At 39.8% G+C, this 23,907-nt stretch overlaps 1 protein-coding gene across 1 annotated transcript; it reads right to left on the bottom strand.

Annotated features, from left to right (window-relative positions):
- Positions 1-16,759: 16,759 nt before the first annotated feature.
- LOC133756946 (peflin-like) lies at positions 16,760-17,859 on the bottom strand. The gene has a single exon (XM_062187569.1). It carries the CDS (start codon positions 17,845-17,847, stop codon positions 17,008-17,010), a length of 840 nt encoding a protein of 279 aa, XP_062043553.1. The 5' UTR covers positions 17,848-17,859; the 3' UTR covers positions 16,760-17,007.
- Between the last annotated feature and the right edge of the window lie 6,048 nt (positions 17,860-23,907).

Consider the following 23,907-nt stretch of genomic DNA (forward strand, 5'->3'; position numbering starts at 1 on the left):
AGAAATTTTGTCCCACCAGACCTGTTTTTCAGGGCAAAAGGGAGTTCTTAAACTGAAAGAAAGAGGTGCTAATGGGTAGGAAACAAACATCATACAGTAGAAAACTCACTGGCAAGAGTAACTACACAAACAAATTCAGAATGCTCTAATATTACAAATATTGTACATAAACCATACATGTCTTTGCAAAGTTAGACAGTGAGAGAGAGAGAGAGAAAGGTCTTCCTTCCATTGGTTCACCCCGCAAATGGCCGCTACGGCTGGCACACTGCGTGGATCCGAAGCCAGGAGCCAGGTGCTTCCTCCTGGTCTCCCATGCAAGTGCAGGGCCTAAGCATTTGGGCCATCCTCCACTGCCTTCCTGGGCCACAGCAGAGAGCTGAACTGGAAGAGAAGCAACTGGGACAGAATCCAACACCCCAACCAGGTTTAGAACCCAGAGTACTGGTGCCACAGGCGGAGGATTAGCCTAGTGAGCCGTGGTGCTGGCCAATACAAAAACTTTTAATTACCACATTAAAATATTGTGAGAGGCTATATAGATAGAGGTAAAATGGAACAGTAAAAAATTCAAAATATAGGGGGAAATGGAATACAAGAATATAATTCTTTTATTATTTTTTCTAATCTCTGTTTTGTTTGCCCATTTCCCTATATTTTTAATCAATATTAACTTATAATCATTTCAGAATAGTTTGTTATAACAAAAGAAGCTCATGGTAACCATAAAGTAGATATCTATAGTAGATTTACCAAATTAATAAACAACTAGTTGTGTACACTACTAGAGAAAATCACTTAACCACAAATAAAGATTGTAATTTAGGAACAATGAGAAAAAGGAGCTATAATAACTAGAAAACAATTATCAAAATGGCAGTAATAAGACTTTATCTACCAATACTTACCTCAAATGCAAATTCTACAAATAAAAGATATAGAGTGACCTAATGAATTTTTTAAAGACTTAACTATAATCTGCCTATAAGAAAATCACTTTTCCTCTACTGAAAGTAAAAGGATAGAATTAGATATCTCCTGCAAATGGAACCCAAAAGAAGGCAGGAATAGCTGTATTTCTATCATATAAAATTGATTTTGGATCAAAAGCAGTAAAAAAGGACAAGGATGTTCATTATATAATGACAAGGAATTCAATTCAATTATAGGAAATAAAAATTATAACTATATATATATATATATGATATAAAGGTACCTGATTACATAAAGCAAATATTAAGCTACCTAACAGGAAATATACTGCAATATAATAGTAAAGGACTTTGCCACCCCACTTTCAGAAGTAGGCAATTCATCCAGACAGAAATGCAACAAAAAAACAACAGATTTAAATTGCACCTTAGATCAATTATACCTAACAGACATCTACAAAACATTCCATTCATATGGCAGGTCACAACACAAGTCTCAAATTTAAAGGAATAGAAATAATATTGAGCATCTTTTAATGCCACAAGTTACTTACTCTTTAACAACTTACTCTTTAACAACCACTGGATCAAGAAAAAAATCAAGGAGGAAATTTTAAAATGTTTTTGAAATGAATGAAAATGCAAACCTAACAAAGGAAAACCTGTAGGATACAGGAAAATCAGTACAAAGAGGGAGGTTTATAGCCTTCAACTCCTGTACCAAAAAATAGAAAAGTCTCAAATTGCTGTACCTCAAGTAAGTAGAAAAACAAGAAAAAAAATCAAACCAAATATTAAAAGAAGGGAAGAAAGAATAAAACTCAGAGCACAAATAAATGATATAGAGACTAAAAAAAAGTAAAAGAAATGAAGAGGTGATTCTTTGAAATGATAAACAAAATTGAAAACTCCTTAGCTAGACTAAGATAAAAAAAGCGGTCCCATATACATAAATTCATAGATGAAAATGGTGACATGACAACTAAAACCACAAAATACAAAGGATGGTTAGAGACTACTATTAGGAACTATATGGCAACAAAGTTGATAACCTAAAAGAAATAGACAAATTCCTGAACACATTCACATTACCAAGATTGAATCATAAAGAAATAGAATACCTAAGTAGAAAAAATAACATGAAGTAAAATTGAATTGTTGGTTAAAAAGTCAACCACCAAAAAAAAAAAAAAAAAAAAAAAAAAAAAAAAAAAATCCCGGGATGGAATGGCTTCACTGCTAACTCACATCGAACATTTAAAGAAAAATTAAAACTAATCCTTATTAAATTATTTTAAAAAATTGGAGAGAATGCTTTGAAATTCATTCTATGAGACCAGCATTCCCTTGACACCAAAACCAGACAAGGACTCCACAACAATGACAAAACAAAGCTACAGACCAATATCCTTGCTGAAGAGAGATGTGAAAATCCTCAACAAAATTCTAACACATCAAATTCATCAACATAATAAAAGATTATTCACCATGATTAACTGGATTTCATCCCAAGGATGCCAGGATGGTTTAACATATGCAGATCAATAAATGTGATCTATTACACCAGCAGAATCATAAGATCATATCAACAGATGCAAAAAAGACATTTGATAAAGCTCAAAATCCCTTTATGATAAAACTCTATGAAAAAATTAGGTATAGAAGGAACATGCCTCAACATAATAAAGACCATATGTAATAAGCCAAGAGTTAGCATCAAATTAAGTGTACAAAAGCTGAAGGTTTTCTAAGATCTTAAAAAAAGAGAAAGCTGTCACTTTCAATATTTTTATTTAATATAATACTGGAAATCCTAACCTGTGAGTTAGGCAAGAGAAAGAAATAAAGTACATGAAAATTGGAAAGGCAGAAGTCAAATTGTCACCTTTTGCAGATAACATGGTCTTATACAGAGAAATTCCCACAGACTTCATTAAAAAGCTGTTAAAAGTAATAAATTCAGGAAGGCTGCATGATACAAAGTCAACATGCACAAATCAGTAGCATTGTTATATACCAATAATGAACGAGCCGAAAAATAAATCAAAAAAGCAATATCATTTCCCATAGCTACAAAAAATAATAAAATACGAAGAGTTTAATTGAAGAGGTGAAAGATCTCTGCAATGAAAGCTATAAATTAGTGATGAAAGCAAATGAACAAAACACAAAAAATGAGAATACATCCTGTCTTCATGAATTGGAAGAATCAGTATCACTAAAATGTGCATACTACTGAAAGCAATTTACAGGTTTGGTACAATCGCTATTAAAACGCCAATGCATTTTTCACTGAACTAGAAAAAAAAAAAAGTACTAAAATCTGTATGGAACAAAGGTTCCTGGATAGTCAGCACAATCTTCAGCAAAAAGAATAAAATAGGAGACATTATACTACCTGACTTAAGAACATATACTACAAGACCAGTAATCAAAACATCATGGTATTGACACAAAAACACATCCATAGATAGTGGAACAGAACAGAGACCCTAGAAGGAAACTCACACATCTATAGCCAACTGATCTTTGACAAAGGTATTGAGACTATGTGTTGAAAAAAGGATAGTCTTTTTCAATAAATGGGTCTTGGAAAATTTTATATGCACGTACAGAAAAATGAGACTAAAACTCCATATTTCCCCAGGCACAAAATTCAACTCAAAAATGTATTAAAAACCTAAATGTAGACCTGAAATTGTGAAACAACAGAAGGAGAAACAGAAGACACAGGAAAATATTTCAAGACTTTGGAATGGGCCAAGATTTTCTGGATCAGATCCCAAAAGCATGGGGAAAAAAAAAACAAAAACAGGCAAATGGCATTACATCAAACTAAAGAGCTTCTGCACAGCAAGGGTAGCAATCAATATGAGTGAAGAGACAACATACAAAATAGGAGAAAATATTTTCAAGCTACACATCTGACCAAGGGTTGTTATTTAGAATATAAAAGTAACTCAAACAACTCAATAGCAAAGAAACAAATAATCCAATTTAAAATGCGCAGTACATCTATACAGCCATTTCTCAAAGGAAGACATAGAAATGGACAACAGGTATGTGAAAAAATGCTCAACATCATTTATCATCTGGGAAATGCTGCTCAAATGCACAATGAGATACCACCACATCCAATTAGGTTGGCTATTACCAAAAAGACAAAACCCACTAGTGTCTGCAAGATTTTGGGGAAAAAGAACCCTAGCACCCTACTGATAGAAATTTGAATTGGTATAATTATTGTGAAAAACAGTATGGAAGTTTCTAAAAAAAAAAAAAAAAACTGAAAGTAGAAGTACTGATGACCCAGCAAACCCAGGACTAGGTATATATTTAGATTATATATTACACAATGTATATATGTATAAAACATCACATAGTATCACATAAATATGTATACTTGCTATATGTCAAATTTTTTTGAAAAAATTAAAAAGAAATGCAAATTAATGCAACCCAAGGGGTTAGGAAGCAGAATTACTTTTGCAAATTCAGATAAATATCTTTGTTTTTTTAAATCCTGGTTGCAAGCCACTGAATTGATTTCAAGACCCACTAATAGGGAAGGACCTGCAGTTGGAAGACTGTTCTGGAAAGATTGATTCAGACAGTGTGTCACTGTTGATAAATAAAGTGTACACACCTGTGAGGAGGTAAAGAGTAAAGAAAATAGAAGACCATTCTGCGTTTGGTTGGAGACAAGATAGAAAGAATGGAATGTGAAGCTTGTACCATACCTCCTTTATCAGCAGAATGAACGCAGCATGAGCCAAATTTAATACAATACCAAAGATTAACCTACTCACATCATCATTTAGCACTGAAGCAGTACAAATCATGGCTTTTCTGACAAGGAAGAAAGTGTAGAAGGAAGGAAGGAAGAAAGCAGGGAGAAAGGGAAGGCAGAGTTTTAGTGTTACTTTAGAACATAAGCCAGTGGCTCTAATTTAATACAATTGCTCTGAAGAATCCCCATTATTTCAGAGGCAAGGCTTGCTTTCCACATGCCCTTTTCAGCTTTGCTGCACTGGCTCCTTTCCCTCACCATTACTTAGCTTAGCGTCTGGTTGTCTGACATGAGCTGTCAACATGCTAAGAGTCATAAAATTAAAAAGCATAACTTTTTAGGATCCAGCTTCTTCCAGACAGGTTCACCTAGATCCTAGGCTAAATTCTTGCCATATTGGATTCCATGAATTAAAGCTAAATTCAATATTCGGATTATGTTTTGAGGCCCACAATGTTCCTAAACTTGTGCTCAATTTTGATGTGTCTCTGGTTAGATGGCATTCTCCTCCTTCTTCCCTCCTTGCTCTCATCAAGTGGCAACTGCCGCTCTTCTGGGAACAGTAAGCCTTCCTGCAAAGTTTCAGCCTTGGCATTTATCTGCTCTACAGTTCTAAAGTTAGTAGAGAACTAGAAATATTTCATTTCCTTGATTATGCCTCCACTCTTTCAAATTACTCCCAGGAAATGTCAAAGCCAGAAGAAATATCTTTGAGACTATGACAAAATTAAAATTGTGCAGAAAAGTGGCCTGCCTTAATGAGATTATCCAGGCCAGCCATGTTGCTGATAAGTCTTCTTAGCTAAAGGAAAGCATTTTCTCACTGGCTTTCCTGCCCAGGGGATAATTTAACCCTCATTGGCTGTCTAGACATCCTCAATAGTCCAGGAGAGGCCAGCTGGAATCTCCCAGCTAATTAACCAGGCCCTGGGTGGCAGGTGCTCCTCACTTTGATTTCTTTACCTGAGGACTGAAAACCCTGAGTTCTACTTCTATTTTTAGTCACGTTTGTAATAACGGAATGAAAAATAAGTGACTTCTTGAACTCCTGTTACACATCAGTCAGGAAGAGCAAATATAGCTCACTCTGACAGTTCCTAAGTTAGAGCTAAAGAATTTCTCAGCAATTCAGTGGTGTGAACTTGCACATTCTTAAAGCTGCTTGTTTCCTGAATGCACTGTCTCTGCAGATAACATGTGAAACGTGGTGTAGAGAAAATTTGGCATTCCCAGGTGACATTCGGATTCCTGTAAGTATAATTATAGCAAAAAGGATTATCAACAAAAAGCTGGGTTCCTAAATGTGGTGGGTGGTAAAACTGTATCATTTCCATGAGACTTTATTCTCACTTTCGCTCAGCCCCAGTCCCCATAAAACCCTCTCCCCAGTGAGGCAGAATAGATACTATGTTACAAAGCACAAAATTACCAGATTCTGGGGTCAAAAAATAAAAACAAAACACAAACAAAAAGCAAAGCAAATGAATGCAAATTGCTTCTAAATGTTTCTTCTGACCTTCTTTATATCTGTAAATAAAATGTTAAGTGTTGTTTCTTGATTTTTGTTTCAACTATTATTCATTCACATTGCCATCATAATCTAATTTCACTAAATATTAATTCTATTTTATCTAACAAATCATTTTGAGTGATGTAATTCAACAATTCCCACTTAAAAAGAATATTTCTGAGCATAGAACAGGGCTTCCATTTCATGTCAAGGAATGTCTATTTTGTGAGTAATATTTATTTCTGGTTTTTAAAAGTATTTTTAAAATATTTTATTTATTTGAAGGAGTGACAGAGCTACAGAGCTAGAGATAGATGAGAGAGAGGCAGGGGACAGAGAGAGAGAAGGAGAAGGAAAGGAGGGAGGGGAAGAAAGAGAGAGAGAGAGAGAGAGAATAAATCTTCTGTCTTCTATCTGCTGGTTTACCCCTTTGGTGCCTGTAATAGCCAGGCTTGGCTCAGCTGAAGCCATGAGCCAGAAACTCCGATCAAGTCTCCCACTTGATGGCAAGGACTCAAGTATTTGTAGCATCATCAGCTGCTTCCCAGGCAGATTAACAGGGAGGGAGATCAGAAGTGGGGTAGCCAGGACTGGATCAGGCATTTAGATAAGACATGCAGGTACCCCAGAGACAGCTTAATCCACTGGGACACAAAGTCTATCCCATGAATATTGTTTCAGGTTATTTCTATCGTACTGGTCCTGTACTTAATGTTCCTGAGTGCCTAAGAGTTGATGTGTGCACCACATAGCTCCGAAGATGGAACTAAAGAAAGAGGAGCTATAAGCCTGTTTCAGAAGTGCGACCTTCTTTCCCTTCTCTACGCCTTCTCTCCTTCCCAGTAAAAACTAAAGGTTTTTCCTCCAGAAGGAATGAAGCAGAGGGTGGTGTCTGGACTGGCAGATACCTGGGTGTGTTGAGAGTGGTAAAACAATAATTTTAAGAAAAAGCTAACACACATCTAAGTCCATCCTTCTCAAGCTGTGTATCCAGGACACTTTGTTACATTGTGATTTGGCATACTTATACAATTTTCCAACACTCAGAATACTTTATGTAAGAATCTACTAACTGGAGAAAAACAATTACCAAACAACACTGGCCATCCCCAAAAAGATCCAAAGAATTCATTACCAAGTCTTGTTAACTTTAAGGTGATTCACACGCTATATAAACTGTTCTGAAATTTCTTTTTTAATTATTCAGTTTTTTGAGCTTACTTTATCATGCTGGTGTGAATTAAATAACACCACCAAAAAAAAAAAAAAAAACAAAACACAAAACAAAAAGAAAACCACAACTTGTCATAAATGTACTGATAAAATAATAAATAAAGTGCTAGTAAATTACATTTGGCACAACATTAAAAGAAAGATACCTGGGGCTGGTGCTGTGGCTCAGTAGGTTAATCCTCTGCCTGCAGTGCTGGCAGCCCATATGGGAACCGGTTCAAGTCCAGGCTGCTCCACTTCTGATCCAGTGCTCTGTCTTGGCCTGGAAAAGCAGTAGCAGATGTCTCAAGGCTTTGGGCCCCTGCACCCACTTGGGAGACCTGGAAGAAGCTCCTGGCTCCTGGCTTCAGATTGGCCCAGCTCCGGCTGTTGTGGCCATCTGGGGAGTGAACCAGTGGATGGAAGACCTTTCTCTCTGTCTCTCCCTTTCACTGTCTGTAACTCAACCTCCAAAGAAATAAAATCTTAAAAATAAAATTGAAGAGGCCGGCGCCGCGGCTTAATAGGCTAATCCTCCGCCTGTGGCGCTGGCACCCAAGGTTCTAGTTCCGGTTAGGGTGCCAGCTCTGTCCTGGTTGCTCCTCTTCCAGTCCAGCTCTCTGCTGTGGCCCGGGAAGGCAGTGGAGGATGGCCCAAGTCCCTGGACCCTGCACCCACATGGGAGACCAGGAGAAGCACCTGGCTCCTGGCTTTGGATCAGCGCAGTGTGCCGGACGCAACAGCCATTGGGGGGTGAACCAAGGGAAAAAAAGGAAGACCTTTCTCTCTGTCTCTCTCTCTCACTGTCTACTCTGCCTGTCAAAATAATAATAATAATAAAATAAGAAATAAAAAAAGAAGAAAAGAAGAAAGAAAAGAAAGACCAGCACTGTGGCGTAGCAGGTAAAGCCATCGCCTTCGGTGCCGACATCCTATGTAGGTACCAGTTCTAGTCCTGGCTGCTCCACTTCTGATCCAACTCTCTGCCATGGCCTGAGAAAACAGCAGAAGGTGGCCCAACTGCTTAGGCCCCTTGACCCGTGTGGGAGATCCAGAAGAAGCTCCTGGCTCTCAGCTTCTGATTGGCCCAGCTCCGGCTGCTGCAGCCATTTGGAGAATGAACCAGTGGATCCAAGATCTTTCTCTCTCTCTCTCTCTCTCTGCCTCTCAGTGTCTGTAATTCTACCTCTCAAAAGAAGAAATAAAGAAAAGAATTACCAGAGATGTGGTGTAGCAGGTAAAGCCCCTGCACCCGCGTGGGAGACCCAGAAGAAGCACCTGGCTCCTGGCTTCAGATCGGCCCAGCTCCGTCTGTCGTGGCCATTTGGTGAGTGAATCAGCAGATGGAAGACCACTGCCTCTGCCTCTAACTCCACCTTTCAAAAAAAAAAAAAAAAAGTAATAAGACATTAAAAAAAAAAGAAGAAAGATACCTATGGAAAGTAGAGTTTATTTAATGAAAGCAAAGATATTTTAAAATTAGGAATTTGTTAATATAATATCCCCATTAGTATTTCTGATTTTTAAGTAACAAAACTCCTAAAGAAAGAGGAGGCTGGCGCCGCAGCTCAACAGGCTAATCCTCCACCTTGCAGTGCCAGCACACTGGGTCCTAGTCCCGGTCGGGGCACCGGATTCTGTCCCGTTGCCCCTCTTCCTGTCCAACTCTCTGCTGTGGCCAGGGAGTGCAGTGGAGGATGGCCCAAGTGCTTGGGCTCTGCACCCCATGGGAGACCAGGATAAGCACCTGGCTCCTGCCTTTGGATCAGCGCAGTGCACCAGCCACAACGTGCCGGCCGCAGCGGCCATTGGAGGGTGAACCACCGGTGGAGGAAGACCTTTCTCTCTGTCTCTCTCTTTCTCTCACTGTCCACTCTGCCTGTCAAAAAAAATTTTTTTTTAAAAAAAGAAAGAGGAAAAGCAGAATACTTCCTCAGTGTTATATAGAGAAGAACATAATCTAACCCAGAATCCCACCAATAACTGAGAAATATGAGTGAAGTTACTTTAAAGTGAGGAACTGTACACATGTAATGTGTGTATAGCTACTGCTATTGCTTCACACCACCTGGAACTTCTGAATGATGTATTAAAAGACTAAATCAGAAGTAGAATAATTTGAAGGATTGGCAATCTGGAAAACAAATAAATCTACTGACTAAAAACTTTAAAATATCAAGGGAATATATAACATTGTGTGCTACAAAAATGACAGCAAGCTTTCTGAGATATCAAGAACATCCAGTTAGAAAATGCAATGGGATGGCTGGTGCTATCGCTCACTTGGTTAATCCTCCGCTTGCAGTGTGGGCATCCCATATGGGTGCCTGGTTCTAGTCCCGGTTGCTCCTCTTCCAGTCCAGCTCTCTGCTGTGGCCCGGGAGGGCAGTGGACGATGGCCCAAGTGCTTGGGCATCTGCATCCACATGGGAGACCAGGAAGAAGCACCTGGCTCCTGGCTTCAGATTGGTGTAGCGCTGGCCGGCCGTAGCGGCCATCTGGGGGGTGAACCAATGGAAGGAGGACCTTTCTCTCTGTCTCTCTCTCTCTCTCACTGTCTATAACTCTACTTGTCAAATAAATTTAAAAAAAAAGAAAGAAAATGTAATGGGATAAAGTTTATTAGCATGAGAAAAATTCATATTTCTAGGAATAAACACTTGAAAATGTGTTCCAGATATATTACTCCAAAATATATATTTAAAAAAAGCTGGCTTGACTTGAAGGCTTAATAGGGTAAATATTTCAGTCTCTCCCAAACTAATTATTGTAATGAATTTCAATTTTGATCCTAATTATTTTTATGCTGTCAAAGTGATTCTATAGTGTATTCAACTTACAAATAGGATGGAAGAGGCCAAAAATTTTTATTTAAAATGAATGAGAATATTTTTCAATTAAAGCTGAGGAATTTTGTTGAATACTATGAGAATAAACAGAATAAGTGAATTATTACAGAAAAGACAGAAGCAGATGCTACTGTAATTCACAATTTAGCACATATTGATGGTAGAATTATCAATTGATAGCAAAATAAGACTGCCCGACAATAATAATAACCTAATAATAGGAATAATAACCTAATAATCTAGAACTTTTAAACTAGCTTGGCATTTTCTGTCTTATCCAAAATATAATCCAGATGAATTAAAGAGTTAACAATAATAAAGGAATAAACAAACAAGTAGATAAACTAAAAGCCAGGTGAAAATACATGTGAATATGCACAAAGCTCAAAGAACAACAGTGTTTTCTCAGTATAACTTAATTAAAATAAGAAATCCTAAATTAAAAAGGTTTGTTTCATTTGCCACAAAAAAATCAAAACCTTCCATATGTCAACAGCCATTATAAATAATATGACAGACAAATGACTAAAATGGAAATATATATCAGATAATGTATAAATATCTTTGATTTATGAAGAGCTGTACAAACAAAATGGCAAATAAATAAGTAGTGAGTAACTCATTACAAAAGAGATAATGTACACAGCAGAAATGCAAATGGCCAGGAAGCAACTTTTTTCCAACAATGAAATGCTAACTCACTCTGCTGGATTCCTGGCTATCTATCTAGCTATTCAATCCATTTGCCTGTTTGTATGTAAGACTTCAAGAATGCAGGGAAATTTTTACTTTACTAATCTATTAGAATGGGGATTGTAAATCTTTTCAAGAAAAGGCAAGATAGTAAATATTTCCAGCTCAGTGGGCCATCTGGTCTCTGTTGCAACCAGTAAAATCTGCTGTTGTAGCACAAATGCAGTCAAACATAAATGGATATGGCTGTCTTCCAACAAAATGTTATTTCCCAACACAGAGACTAGGTCAGGTCTGGCCTGTGAGCCATAGTTCAAGGACCCCTGATTTAGAGGAAAGCTGCAATAGTTCTGTGGATCAGCTTGCCCAATACGTATTGAAAGTCTTAAAACATGCTTTTCATTTAACTAAGCAATTCTCTTCTCAGAACATATTCTATCCTTTAAATAATTCCTTTCTCTTAAAAATTTGTTTTTATTTAAAAATATTTCAAATAGTAAAATCAGACAAAGAAGAGTTCAAAGAGCACACATACATTCAACGATTTTAACATTTTGTCATATTTGCTTCATATGTAAACATTACACACAGTTATTTTAAGTCAAAGGTGAATATATAATATTGAATTCATGACAAAGATCATAAAAAGAGATTAGAAAGGTATATAATTATATATGGGGTATAATTCTGCTTTTTAATGTTTAACTGTAAGGTTTTAGACAAACTATGCTTTACAACAGATGGCCATGCCATTTCTCAAAATTAGGTCACAGAACAAACCACAATGACATCTGGAAATATTTAAAAACAATGGACAAAAGCAAATTTCCATAGAATATATATGGAATAGAATATATATGACCCCAAATATGTGCATGTATGCCCATATGTGTAAATATATACACTACACACACTGTTGAGATTAACAACAAAGAATACAAGTCTGAGTTAACAAGAATAAACGAATAGTAAATAAATTCGCTTGAGTTCAAATATACAGTCCACAACTTTCTGTAGGAAGTTAATCTTCATTGAAGGTCTCAACCTCATTCTCCTCATCTGTGAAATGGGAAGACTATTTTTATTTAGCTCATTAAGTGTTATGGGAGTTAGCAAGGTGATATGGTGGTGTTGTGTCCGAATTTCCCAATCAATGCACAAGGCACAGTCGCGGATGCAAAAGCAGAGGTTTATTTGTTACCAGGAGGCTGGGACCCCCTACCCACACACAGCCCTTCAGCAGTGCACAGACAAAAGGCCCTCTGGTTTGCATAAGAGAGGTTTTTATAGCCTCACACTTACAAGGGTGCAGGTCATCCCCTAGGTAGGTTACCTTCTTACTGTCTATATGGCAAGGTATTGGGACCTAACATGTTCATTGGTTCATTTAAACGTAAAGACTATGTACGTTATGTGGAGGGAAGGCCACAAAGAAGATGACATGGGGAGAAACTGGTGGGAAGCATTGGGCCATAAATCCCAGGGGAGTTGGGGGGGGGGGGGGGCAGGAAGTCATAAATTCCAGGGGAGCATAGCAGGCAAGCAAGCAGCCAGAGTACAGAAGACTCCAACTCCTACAGTGGAATTCTTAGCCCCCCCCCCCCCACTTTTTCTTTTTTTGGACAGGCAGAGTTAGACAGTGAGAGAGAGAGAGAGAGAAAGGTCTTCCTTTTTCTGTTGGTTCACCCCCCAAATGGCCGCCACAGCCAGCGCACTGCGCCGATCCAAAGCCAGGAGTCAGGTGCTTCCTCCTGGTCTCCCATGTGGGCACAGAGTCCAAGGACCCAGGCCATCCTCCATTGCTTTCCCGGGCCACAGCAGAGAGCTGGACTGGAAGAGGAGCAACCGGGACAGAATCCGGCGCCCTAACTGGGACTAGAACCTGGGGTACCAGCACCACAGGCAGAGGATTAACCCAGTAAGCCACATCACTGGCCCTCTCTTAGTCCCTTTGAGCAGCTATAAAAAAATACCATAACGGGAGGCGGCGCCGTGGTGCACTAAGGTTAATCCTCCGCCTGTGGCACCTGCATTCTATATGGGCGCCGGGTTCTAGTCCCGGTTGCTCCTCTTCCAGTCCAGTTCTCTGCTGTGGCCCGGGGGGCAGTGGACGATGGCCCAAGTGCTTGGGCCCTGCACCTGAATGAGAGACCAGGAGGAAGCACCTGGCTCCTGGCTTCGGATCCACGCAGCGTGCCGGCCGTGGCGGCCATTTGGGGAGTGAACCAATGGAAGGAAGACCTTTCTCTCTGTCTGTCTCTCTCACTGTCTAACTCTATCTGTCAAATAAAAAAAAAAAAATACCATAATGGGGTAGCTTATACATAACAGAAATGCATTTCTAATAGTTCTGGAGCCTGAGAAATCTAAGATCAAGTTGCCGAGGCTTCAGTGTCTGCTGAAAGCCCACTGCTTGGTTTGTTCCTCAAGGAAGCTGGGTGGGATGTCTCTGAGAAGAGCACTAATCCCATCCATGAGGTCTCTGCCCTCACGAATACCACCTCCCCAAATACCAACTCCCCCCACACTGCGTATTAAGTTTCAACTTCAGAATTTTTATGGGATGCAAACATTAGTCTATGGCCAATATTTAGAATGAATCAATAAATGCATCAATATCCAGATAGAATATTTATATATGATTTTTATTATCTTTGTACCTTCAGCCACTTTCTAATTTACTTATGATGTGTATATTATTTTTCAGTTCCATGAAAATGTTAAAATTTTGCATTTGAGAATTGTGTAAGCTACCTTCAACCCCAGAATAAAGTAAAATTGTCAGTAATTGTGTTTTCAATAATTCTGTAAATTCTGGAAAATATTGAGGCAATCCTAAAAGAAAGACTGTATCTGACTTTAAAGACGCAATTTCACAATCTGCCAACATTCTTTTCCCTCAGAGGAAGAAATTTAGAAATGTTCTTATCTCAGGTGAGACAGATGTGAATCTTAGGTTGGTAGAACATAGTCTCAATGGTAACTGGTGGTCAGAGTGACCTGGCCTGAGGCAGAACATGAAATGTTCACCCAGTTTGAAGAGCTCACATCCTGACAGGAAATAACTCTGAGAGAGAAATCTATGTGAGCTTTCTTCTTTGAGTATATCCAGGAGACTTTCTTGAGGATTTGAGTGCAGACATCTCCTTCCTGAATGGCAGACTAATTTCTTGCCTCTTTTAAGCTCTCATTTAAAATCAAGTAGTCCATCTTCCCTATTTTTATGGGACATCTGAGGTATAAGCCATTGAAACTCAGATAAAATCCAGGGAGAGATACTTGAAGCTCCAATGCATAGTTTCCAAGTCTCTTTCCTTTCCGTTTTTCCCTTCCTTTCCTCCCTGCGGCCCTCCCTTCTTTTCCTCCTTCTTTTGTCCAGTCTGGCTACTATAATGAAACACTGTTAACTGGTTAGCTTACAAGCCACAGAGATCTATTTCTCACAGTTCTACAGGCTGGAAAGTCCAATATCAAGGCACCAGCATATGTGGTATCTGGGGAGGGCTTGATTTCTGGTTCATTGGTGATGCTCTCTTATTGGGTCCTCACGTAGCAGAAAGGGGCAAAGAATCTTTTTGTGATCCTTTTCATGAGAACTCCACCATCTTGAGCTAATCACCTCCAAAAGGCTCCATGTCCTAATACCAATAACTTGGGGATTAGGCTTCAACATATGATATAACAGTCAATTTCTTATTTTTGATATTCAGAAGATTCAATATCCATCTTAATATTTCATGCAGATCAGCAAAATTCCTGCATATAAAACAAGCAAGTGGTTGCCTCCTGTCTTTATTCCCCCTAGTCGAGCACACTGAGTTTCTTCCAGCTCTATGAACACCCATGCATAATGAATGCAATGGGATCAAATATGTTCATTGAGTGTCTTGAGTTCCAGCCACTCTATGGAGTTGAAGAGAGGTGAAGATCAGTCTCTGCTGGTGTCTGCTGTGGCCTCAGTGCCAAACCCCAAAAGTATTTGTGTGAGGAAGGAAGAAAGAAATATGTTAAGTTGTATTGTAGGGGAATGAATAAATTCTGCAGCATGTTTCAGAAAGGAGGAAGTGAGAATCAATTAAAAAAAAAAAAAGCCTTGAAGGATGAGTAAGATTTTATAAGGAGGATTTTAGACAAATGGGTCCCTTTAGCCTACTGGAATTTCTTGTCACAACCTTGTGCGTTAGGGGTTTCTTTTTTTTTTTTTTTTTTTTTTTTTTTTTATTTTTGACAGGCAGAGTGGACAGTGAGAGAGAGACAGAGAGAAAGGTCTTCCTTTTGCCGTTGGTTCACCCTCCAATGGCCGCCGCGGTAGCGCGCTGCGGCTGGCGCACCGCGCTGATCCGATGGCAGGAGCCAGGTGCTTATCCTGGTCTCCCCTGGGGTGCAGAGCCCAAACACTTGGGCCATCCTCCACTGCACTCCCTGGCCACAGCAGAGAGCTGGCCTGGAAGAGGGGCAACCGGGACAGGATCGGTGCCCCGACCGGGACTAGAACCCGGTGTGCCGGCGCCGCAAGGCGGAGGATTAGCCTGTTGAGCCACGGCGCCGGCCCTCGTTAGGGGTTTCTTAAGGCTCTGAATCAATGAATACAACTTAGTAGATGCAAGGGTGTATGTTACAGGTAAATCTTTCAAAACTGGATAATCTTATTATGTATTTCCCAGATTGCTCCAGTCTTTCTATAAAATAGTTTTTGTACTTGGCCTTATTCTAAGAAGCTCCAAAATATTCATGATTATACACATGGGGGGCATTTCAAAAATTTCATGGAAAATGAAATAAAAAGATAAGCTTATTTGTTGCAAAATTCAAATCAATGTATAGTTTTCACATAATACATGTTTTCTATGAACTTTAAAATTTACTTACTTATTTTTAGTTTATTTGAAAGGCAAAGAGACAGAAACAGAGAGAGTGAGAACTTCCAACTACTGGTTCACTTCCTTAACGGCAGAACAGCCAGGGCTGGGCCAGGCAAAACCCTAAAAGCCAAAACTCAATCCAGATTTTCCATGTGGGTGGCAGGGACCCAAATATCTAAGCCATCACTCCTGCCTCCCAGGGTACACATCAGCAGTAAACTGCAATCAGAAGTGGAGCTATAATTCGAACTCAGGCGCTCTGATACAGAATGTAGCCATCCCAAGCAGTGTCTTAAGTACTGTACAAAATGCCTGGTGCACCATGAACTTTTTGAAGTCTCTTCCTACATATGAATTTATAAATATTTTGTACTCAAATAAACTTATCTATTTAAGTCAATTTTCCACAAACTTTTTTTTTTTTTTTTGAGAGTTTCATCCTTTTATTGAAGCTTACAGTTTCACTGGATTTTTGGCCCCAAATGAAAAAACTAGAAATTAAAAAAAAGCATTGGCAGTGAGAGGTGACAACTGTCCCCTGGGGACGAAAGCTGAGCATAGCCTGGCAGGGAATGAGGGGTCCAAGATGCCCAGAGAGCAGACTGTGCGAGCTCCCTGAGCCTTGACTGCCCCAGGCAGCGAGAGGTAACTCACAAGGACTTGTGGGTATGGGACAAGGCAAGCCACTGGTCCCATGGGCAGATCTCTCCCGTGCCTGATCAACTCCACTTTGGCCAAACTGGGCTCACCCAATAGGACATTCTGGGGGAAGGAACACGGGTGCTAATGCTAAGTCGGTGAGCCTCAGGGCGTAGATGGGAAAGCCGGAGGCAGAGGCCAGCAGGCCATACTAACTCCACTGTAATGACTGGAGCACCTGCTCCTGGTGCCAGGCTGTGCCACTAACTAACTGCTCAGGGTTGTCAAGATTTCCAACCTCATTCTCTCCTATGTCAGGTCCCCCATCTATGTGGCCTCAACCTAGGTCCCCACTATTTGGTGGCTGTGACACAAGACTCGTACCCCTCTGAGGGCTGTGTCAAGCAAAGGAGAATCTTTTTCTAGGAGAGGCAGGAAAAGAAGAGAGGCCCACATGCTTCTCCCACTCTAGGGAGCTGGGAGAGGCCCCTGGCACACTCCACACCACAGGTGGGCTGGGTCATAGCATCCGAGAGGCTGTCATGGTAACGAAGTCCTCAAAGCTGAGCCGAATGTTGCCCTGTACGGCGGTGTCCTTCTCCCGGAAGGCCTTGGTCAGCACCTGCAGCTGAGTGCACACCTGGATGAAGCGGTCGAGCTGCATGGCGGGACTGGCAGAATGTGGGCAGTAGTGGGAGACCAGAAGCTGGGTGAACTGGGGGCTCAGGTTGTAGCCCATCTGGGACAGAGCTTGCTGCAGCTCCGTGTAGCTGATGGAGCCCGAATGGTCCCGGTCATACTGCTGGAAGAGGTTCTTCCACTGCTGGATGAACTTCCACAGGGCTGAGAACCCGTAGACGTCGATGCGGCCTGACTTGGTCTTGTCAAACATGTTTATCATCATGAGGCACGTCTCATCATTGAACGAAGACCAGTTGGAGTTGACCAGAGCCTGCTTTAGCTCCTTGATGGAAATGTAACCACTGTGATCAGAGTCCACCGACTGGAACCAGGAGTAGGCCTCAGGATCTACACCGGGAGGGGCGCCACCCTGTCCATAAGGCCTGGGCTGCTGGGCACCATAGGCACTTGGAGGTGGTGGACCATAGGGACTTCCTGGGGCTGCACCACCATACGGTCCTCCTGGAGTTCCAGGGGGGATGCCCCCATAGGGCCCTCCCCCAGCTGGTGGTCCATAAGGTCCTCCAGGGGCAGGACCCCCATAACCACCTCCGGAGGGGAGCCCACTGCTATACTGTCCTCCGCCATGTGTGGGTTCAGGGTAGTAGCTACCCGGAGGGGCTCCGGGCGCTTGTCCTGCGGCTCCTGGGCAGCCCTGCCCGTACGGATAGCTCGCCATGGCGACTCTGACGTCACACGTCCACAAACTTTTTGAAGTGTCCTCGCATAAAGACACACACACACACACACACTTTCTCTCTACATATGCACACACACAAATATACACATGCATACAACCCCTATAGCCTCAGCATTTTGCAAAATATCATCTGACATTAGTACTAGATATAGACCCTCCTAATAGTTAAATTGCTTCACCCATCTACTTCCAGTTTTAGTGCCTAGAAACAGGCCCTGCCCACTGCTATTCCAATCCTTTCTAGCCTACATGCCTTTTCTCTTTCCTGTCTTCAATCAAATCCTGGTAGAAAATGATTCCAATAAGCTTGTGACTCAACATTCACAGTGACAGCTGATTTTTTTCACACACATATACACAAAAATAGTTTTCATATTTCCTTGGGAAAATGTGTATTGGACATATATTTCAAAGAATTTAAAGAACTTCCACAGCCATTATATCCTAACTTTCTTGGGTAGAATGTAGTGGTAACTTACCCATTCTCACTTCGCAAATGAAGTCAGACAACAGAGTTATGGCTCAAAATCTTGCAGAATGTCAAGAAACTGGTCATCTAACCCACATTCCCCAAATTTTATACTTTTACTAATCTGTATGATAAATACATAGATAAGAAATGACAATTTACTTGCTAAAATAATGCCTGTCTCTGACAAATACATGTTTTTAATATACTCTACATTTTATTACCTTTTTGTGTGATGCTATTAGAATTAGTGAAAACTTGGTCCTGAGTATTTTTCTTGTTTTAAACTTTATATTGACATAAAGAAGCAGTGAAATGATTTTGTTAACATCAGAAAGCCTATTCCATTGTCATGCTTATTCCTGAAATTGTTAATTCTTTGAAAATGTTTCTTGTGGTATTAGCATTTTTATGATAGTAATAAAATTTAGGATTTGTTACTTGATGTTACTCTCTGATGGAGCTTCTGTGTATCTGATGAATATGCAGTTCTAAGATAGACTTGACCTGGAAAACATACAAAGATGACACCAGATTGTAGAACACTTTGGGAATCTCAAAAAATTTCACCACAAAGGCCAACATTACATGGTTGTCATGAGGATATGGGACAGGTTATCCTCGTCATCCTTCAGCTATAGGAGGGTCCATCCAGGGGCAGTTATCATCTCACCTAGTGTATTGCTGTGCTAGGACTGTGATTGCAAAGTACTACCAACTGAGTGACTTAAAAACAGGAGGTTATTATGTCACAGTTCTGGAGGCCTGAAGTCGAAAATCATGATGTTTGCTGGTTGGTTCCTTCTGAGCTCAGTGAGGAAAGCATCTTTTTCAGGCCACTCCCCCAAGTTACTGGTGTTGGGACTCCAGTCCCTGCTTTCTTCTTTCTCCTCCTCTTCTTCCTCCCCCCCCCTTCTTCTTCTCTCTCTTTTCTCTCTCTATCTCTCTCTGTCCAATTTTTTTTTCTTTTTGTAAGAAGACAAGTCAAATTGGATTAAAGTCTCAGCCAACTCCAGTATGACCTCATTTTAATTCGTTGCATCTGCAAAATGACTCTATTCTATATATGGTTACTTTCTGCAGTATTAGAAGTTGAGACTTCAACATGTGAGCTTTTTGGGAACACAATTCAACTCATAACACACAGGAATAGAACTATTGGTCCAGACAAAATAACCGATGTTTGGGATTTAAATGCTGACTATTTTTTCACACATGTATAAAAGAGGCAGGAATCTTTGGTCCAGGGTCAGAAGATCAATTACAGTGCATAAAAATGGAGGAAAATGCATTCTGAGTCCACCAAGTTCCTGCTGTGAAAAATGTGTGCCCCTGGACAAAATGTAGGTGGATGAAATAGCATGTAGGTAATTTGATAGATACCATCATCATTGTTGGAAATAACCAATGCATGACATCCTGAAGTGGTTCAGACTTCTCTTATTTACAGATAGAACAAGGTCTTGCTCAGGGTGTAATAAAGTCTCCTGGTAAAATGCAAAGAAGTTATTTAGAATTTCCTGAAGCCATGTGCTTTTATACAACAATAAGCAGAGGTTGCGGCTACTCTCTCATCCTAGTGTTCAGGAAATCACATGAGTATGGTTAAGAATGTAATAAATAAAAAGATCAAGATCACATATTTTTCCTTTGAATTGCGTGGATTTTAAATTTGTAGTTGTATACTCACTTTATATCACTGCATAACAAATGATCACAAACACAGAAACTCAAAAGGGCACTTATTTTTTATCTCACAGTTGGGCCAAAATTCCCACACAGCATGACTGGATTCTCTGCTCAGATTCTCATCATTCAAAACCTGCAATTCCCATCTGAGGCTCAGAACCATGGCTGTTGGCAGAATTCCTTCTCCTGCTTTCCATGTGGCCTTCTCCAGCTTCAAGCTCGATATTGAGTTATCACTCTTTGAATTTCTCTGGTTTCCTATTGTATTTCTTCTTTGGCTTTTAAAAAACTCATGATTACAGAATAATCTCCCCATTAGAAAGTCCACTGACTAGTAACCTAAATTACATTTGTAAAGTCCCTTAGCAGAAGTACCTAGGTAAGTGTCTAACTGAATAAACAGGAAATAGGACCTGGGATGGGGAGGCTCTTTAGAAATGTGCCAGCTGCTCAGACTAAGGGCATTGATATGCAGCTAATTAGTATTCAAGCCTGTGATTTTATACAACTATAAGCACACAAACATTATATAAAAAAATGTATCCATTCATCTGGTGGACACCTTGATTGAGTCCACATCTTGTCTATTGTGAGTAGTGCTACAAAAAACATGGTAATGCAGGTATTTATTTGATATATTGTTTTTATTTATTTTTTAACTTTTTATTTTATTTTTTTGAGGAGGGGGAGAGAGAGATAGAGAAGAGGCTATCATCTGCTGGTTTACTTTCCAAATGCTCACAACAGTCAAGGTTGGGCCAGGCCAAAGCCAAGAACCAGAAACTCAACATGGGTCTCGCATTTGGGTGGCAGGGACCCAACTTTTTAAGCTATCACTTGCTGCCTCCCAGGGTACATATCATCAGGAAGCTGGGATCAGGACTGGAGCCAGAACTGGGACCTAAGCAATTTGATACAGTGTGCAAGTACCCCAAGCAGTGTCAACCACTACATCAAACACCTAGCCTTGATTTAATTTTTTTTCTTTTTTTGACAGGCAGAGTTAGTGAGAGAGAGAGAGAGAGGGAGAAAAGTCTTCCTTCCATTGGTTCACGCCCCCCCCCCCCCCCCCCATGGCCACTACGGCCGGCATGCTGTGCCAATCCGAAGCCAGGAGCCAGGTGCTTCCTCCTGGTTTCCCATGCGGGTTCAGGGTCTAAGCACTTGGGCCATCCTCCACTGCCTTCCCGGGCCACAGCAGAGAGCTGGACTGGAAGAGAGGCAACCAGGACAGAACCAGCACCCCAACCGGGACTAGAACCTGGAGTGCCGGCGCAGTAGGCGGAGGATTAGCCTAGTAAGCTGCGGCGCCAGCAATTTAATTTCTTTTGAATATATATCTAGTATTATGATTGTTGGATCAAATGTAAATTCTATTTCTACTTTTTTAAGAATTATTCATACTGTTTTCCACAGTGGCTGTATTAATTTACATTTCCATCAACTTTGTATAAGAGTTCCCAATTTTCCTGCATGCTTAACAGTATTTGTTACTTTTTGTGTTTTTAATAGTAGTCATTCTAACTGGAGTAAGTGGAGTAAGGTGATAGCTCATTGTGGTTTTGACTTTCATTTCCAGGGTGGCTAGTAATATTGAGAATTTTGTCATATATTTGTTAGCCATTTGTATTTAGAAAATGTGGTGTATATATATATATGTACATATATATAGTAGAATATTATTCAGCCATAAAAAATTAAATTCTATTATTTGCAGCAGTGAAATGAATGCAACTAGAGGACACTAATTACATAAAATAAGCCAGACACAAAAAGACAAATACCACACACTCTCCCTCATAAGAGAAAGCTTTAAAAAAAAAAGTCAGTATGAACATAAAATAGTGATTGCTAGAAGCTAAGATGACGAGAAGGGGACACAGTGAGTTTGGATAGTAGTTCCTAGTATATTACTGTGTGTGTGACTACAGTTCACAATAAACTACCACATATTTTCTGAACAAGTTGAACAGAGAAGCCTGAAGTCTCCTATCATAAACTAATGACAAGAAAAGGAAAATGTAAATTAGCCTGATTTGATTAATGAACATTGTGTACATTCATTAAAATGATACATATCCTATAAATATAATATATCCTGTAAATGCATATAATTACTGTTAAGAAATTGTTTAATATTTAAATATACAGAAACAGTAATTAATGTTTTAACTTATGTTTAATAATTATTAACTTATGACAATATACCCTATAAATATATAAAATTGAAACAATAACTGTTACAGAAAATGCTAACCATTTTAAAGTTTTTTTTGCCTTGATTTTGGTTTTAAAACTGAAACCTTAAGTGACGGAAGGAAAGTAAGATGAAAATAAAATTTCACTCTGGGGACTCTTTTTTTTTTTTGACAGGCTGAGTGGACAGAGAGAGAGAAAGGTCTTCCTTTTCCGTTGGTTCACCTTCCAATGGCCGCTGCGGCCGGCGCACTGCGCTGATCTGAAGCCAGGAGCCAGGTGCTTCTCCTGATCTCCCAAGGGGTGCAGGGCCCAAGCACTTGGGCCATCCTCCTCTGCACTCCCGGGCCACAGAAGAGAGCTGGCCTGGAAGAGGGGCAACCAGGACTAGAACCCGATGTGCCGGCGCCGCTAGGCGGAGGATTAGCCTGTTGAGCCACGGCACCGGCCTCACCCTGGGGACTCTTAACAAATAGTAGTGATGTTGGAGTAAGTCGTTTAGTCTCTGAGTCTCAGTTTACTCTCACTTCCTCAGAGAAAAAGTGACTAATATTGAAGCATGTAGGGTTGCTTTGAGAACCAAAGGAGATAATTTATAAAAGATGCTTTGTAAACAGTAAGGGGTAAGACAAACACATATGACTTGTTAAATTACCACAGGAAGTTGAAGCTTCTTTCAGAAAGAAGCAGACTACCCAACCACTCCTCCCTTGAATGAAAGTTTCCTGTGGAGGATAAGCGAATGCTGGCAACCTAAAACTCCAAACTTTGTTGCCAACTTGTTTAGCATTGATGCTAGAAGATGTTCCTTCCTGTGTGTATACAAGTCTGTGTAGGTGTGAGTGAGTGTGTGTGTGTTTGGGGGAAGCACTATGTTAAAATTCAGTGAGCAGTATGAAAAGTCTAGGGCACATTCTGTTAAAAGGGATTTAATACCAAAATCTTAAAGAAAAATCTAAGTCTCTCCTAGGACCCAGCAACTAGGTGCTAACAAAGTAAACAACAAACATTTTCAACATTCAAGAAAACCATCTGGTGTTACACTTTGCCTATAAGACCTTGTAGAACAGTCTGAGTAATTTGGGTCAGCAAATATATGTAATTACACAAATAAGTGTTCAGGTGCTTATTATTTACACAGATCTTTTACATTCTCTCTCAACATATTATTACCAACATTTATTTCTACCCTACATTATTGCATCCCAAGAAATATTTATGCACTTAACACTTACATAACAGGAATTATGTATAAGACACTGTTCTAACTTCTTTATGAATATTAACTCAACATGATGACTAATCTTCATAACCCTATAAAGTTTAAACTATCATTATCTCTATTTATAGAAAATTTTAACTATAATAATTTGTTTCAAAATCACTTTCTTCCTAAACAGAGTACTTTTTTACAAATGGTTTTCTCTCTTTATTTCTTCACGTCTACAATTTACATCAAGAAAGGATTTGAACTGCAGTTGCTAAAGGCTTTATACTACGAAAAATGACAAAACATAGTGTGAGTTATTTCTGTAAAATCTTAGAAGTGAACAGATTAGCTTCACACAAAATGCACTGTGATTAGAGGTGACATTGCGATTTTCTAAATAATGTCAGTTTTAATGAAGCAAAGTTCGCTCCCCACAAAACAAAAGGTGCCAAGTTGTCTGCTTTTGATTCACTGT

This window comes from Lepus europaeus, chromosome 3 (genome assembly GCF_033115175.1).
Source record: "Lepus europaeus isolate LE1 chromosome 3, mLepTim1.pri, whole genome shotgun sequence".
In the NCBI taxonomy this organism is placed as follows: Eukaryota; Metazoa; Chordata; class Mammalia; order Lagomorpha; family Leporidae; genus Lepus; species Lepus europaeus.

Bases quoted from the DNA above. Each gene is read 5' to 3' on its own strand.
- LOC133756946 (XM_062187569.1), bottom strand. From the start codon at position 17,847: ATGGCGAGCTATCCGTACGGGCAGGGCTGCCCAGGAGCCGCAGGACAA.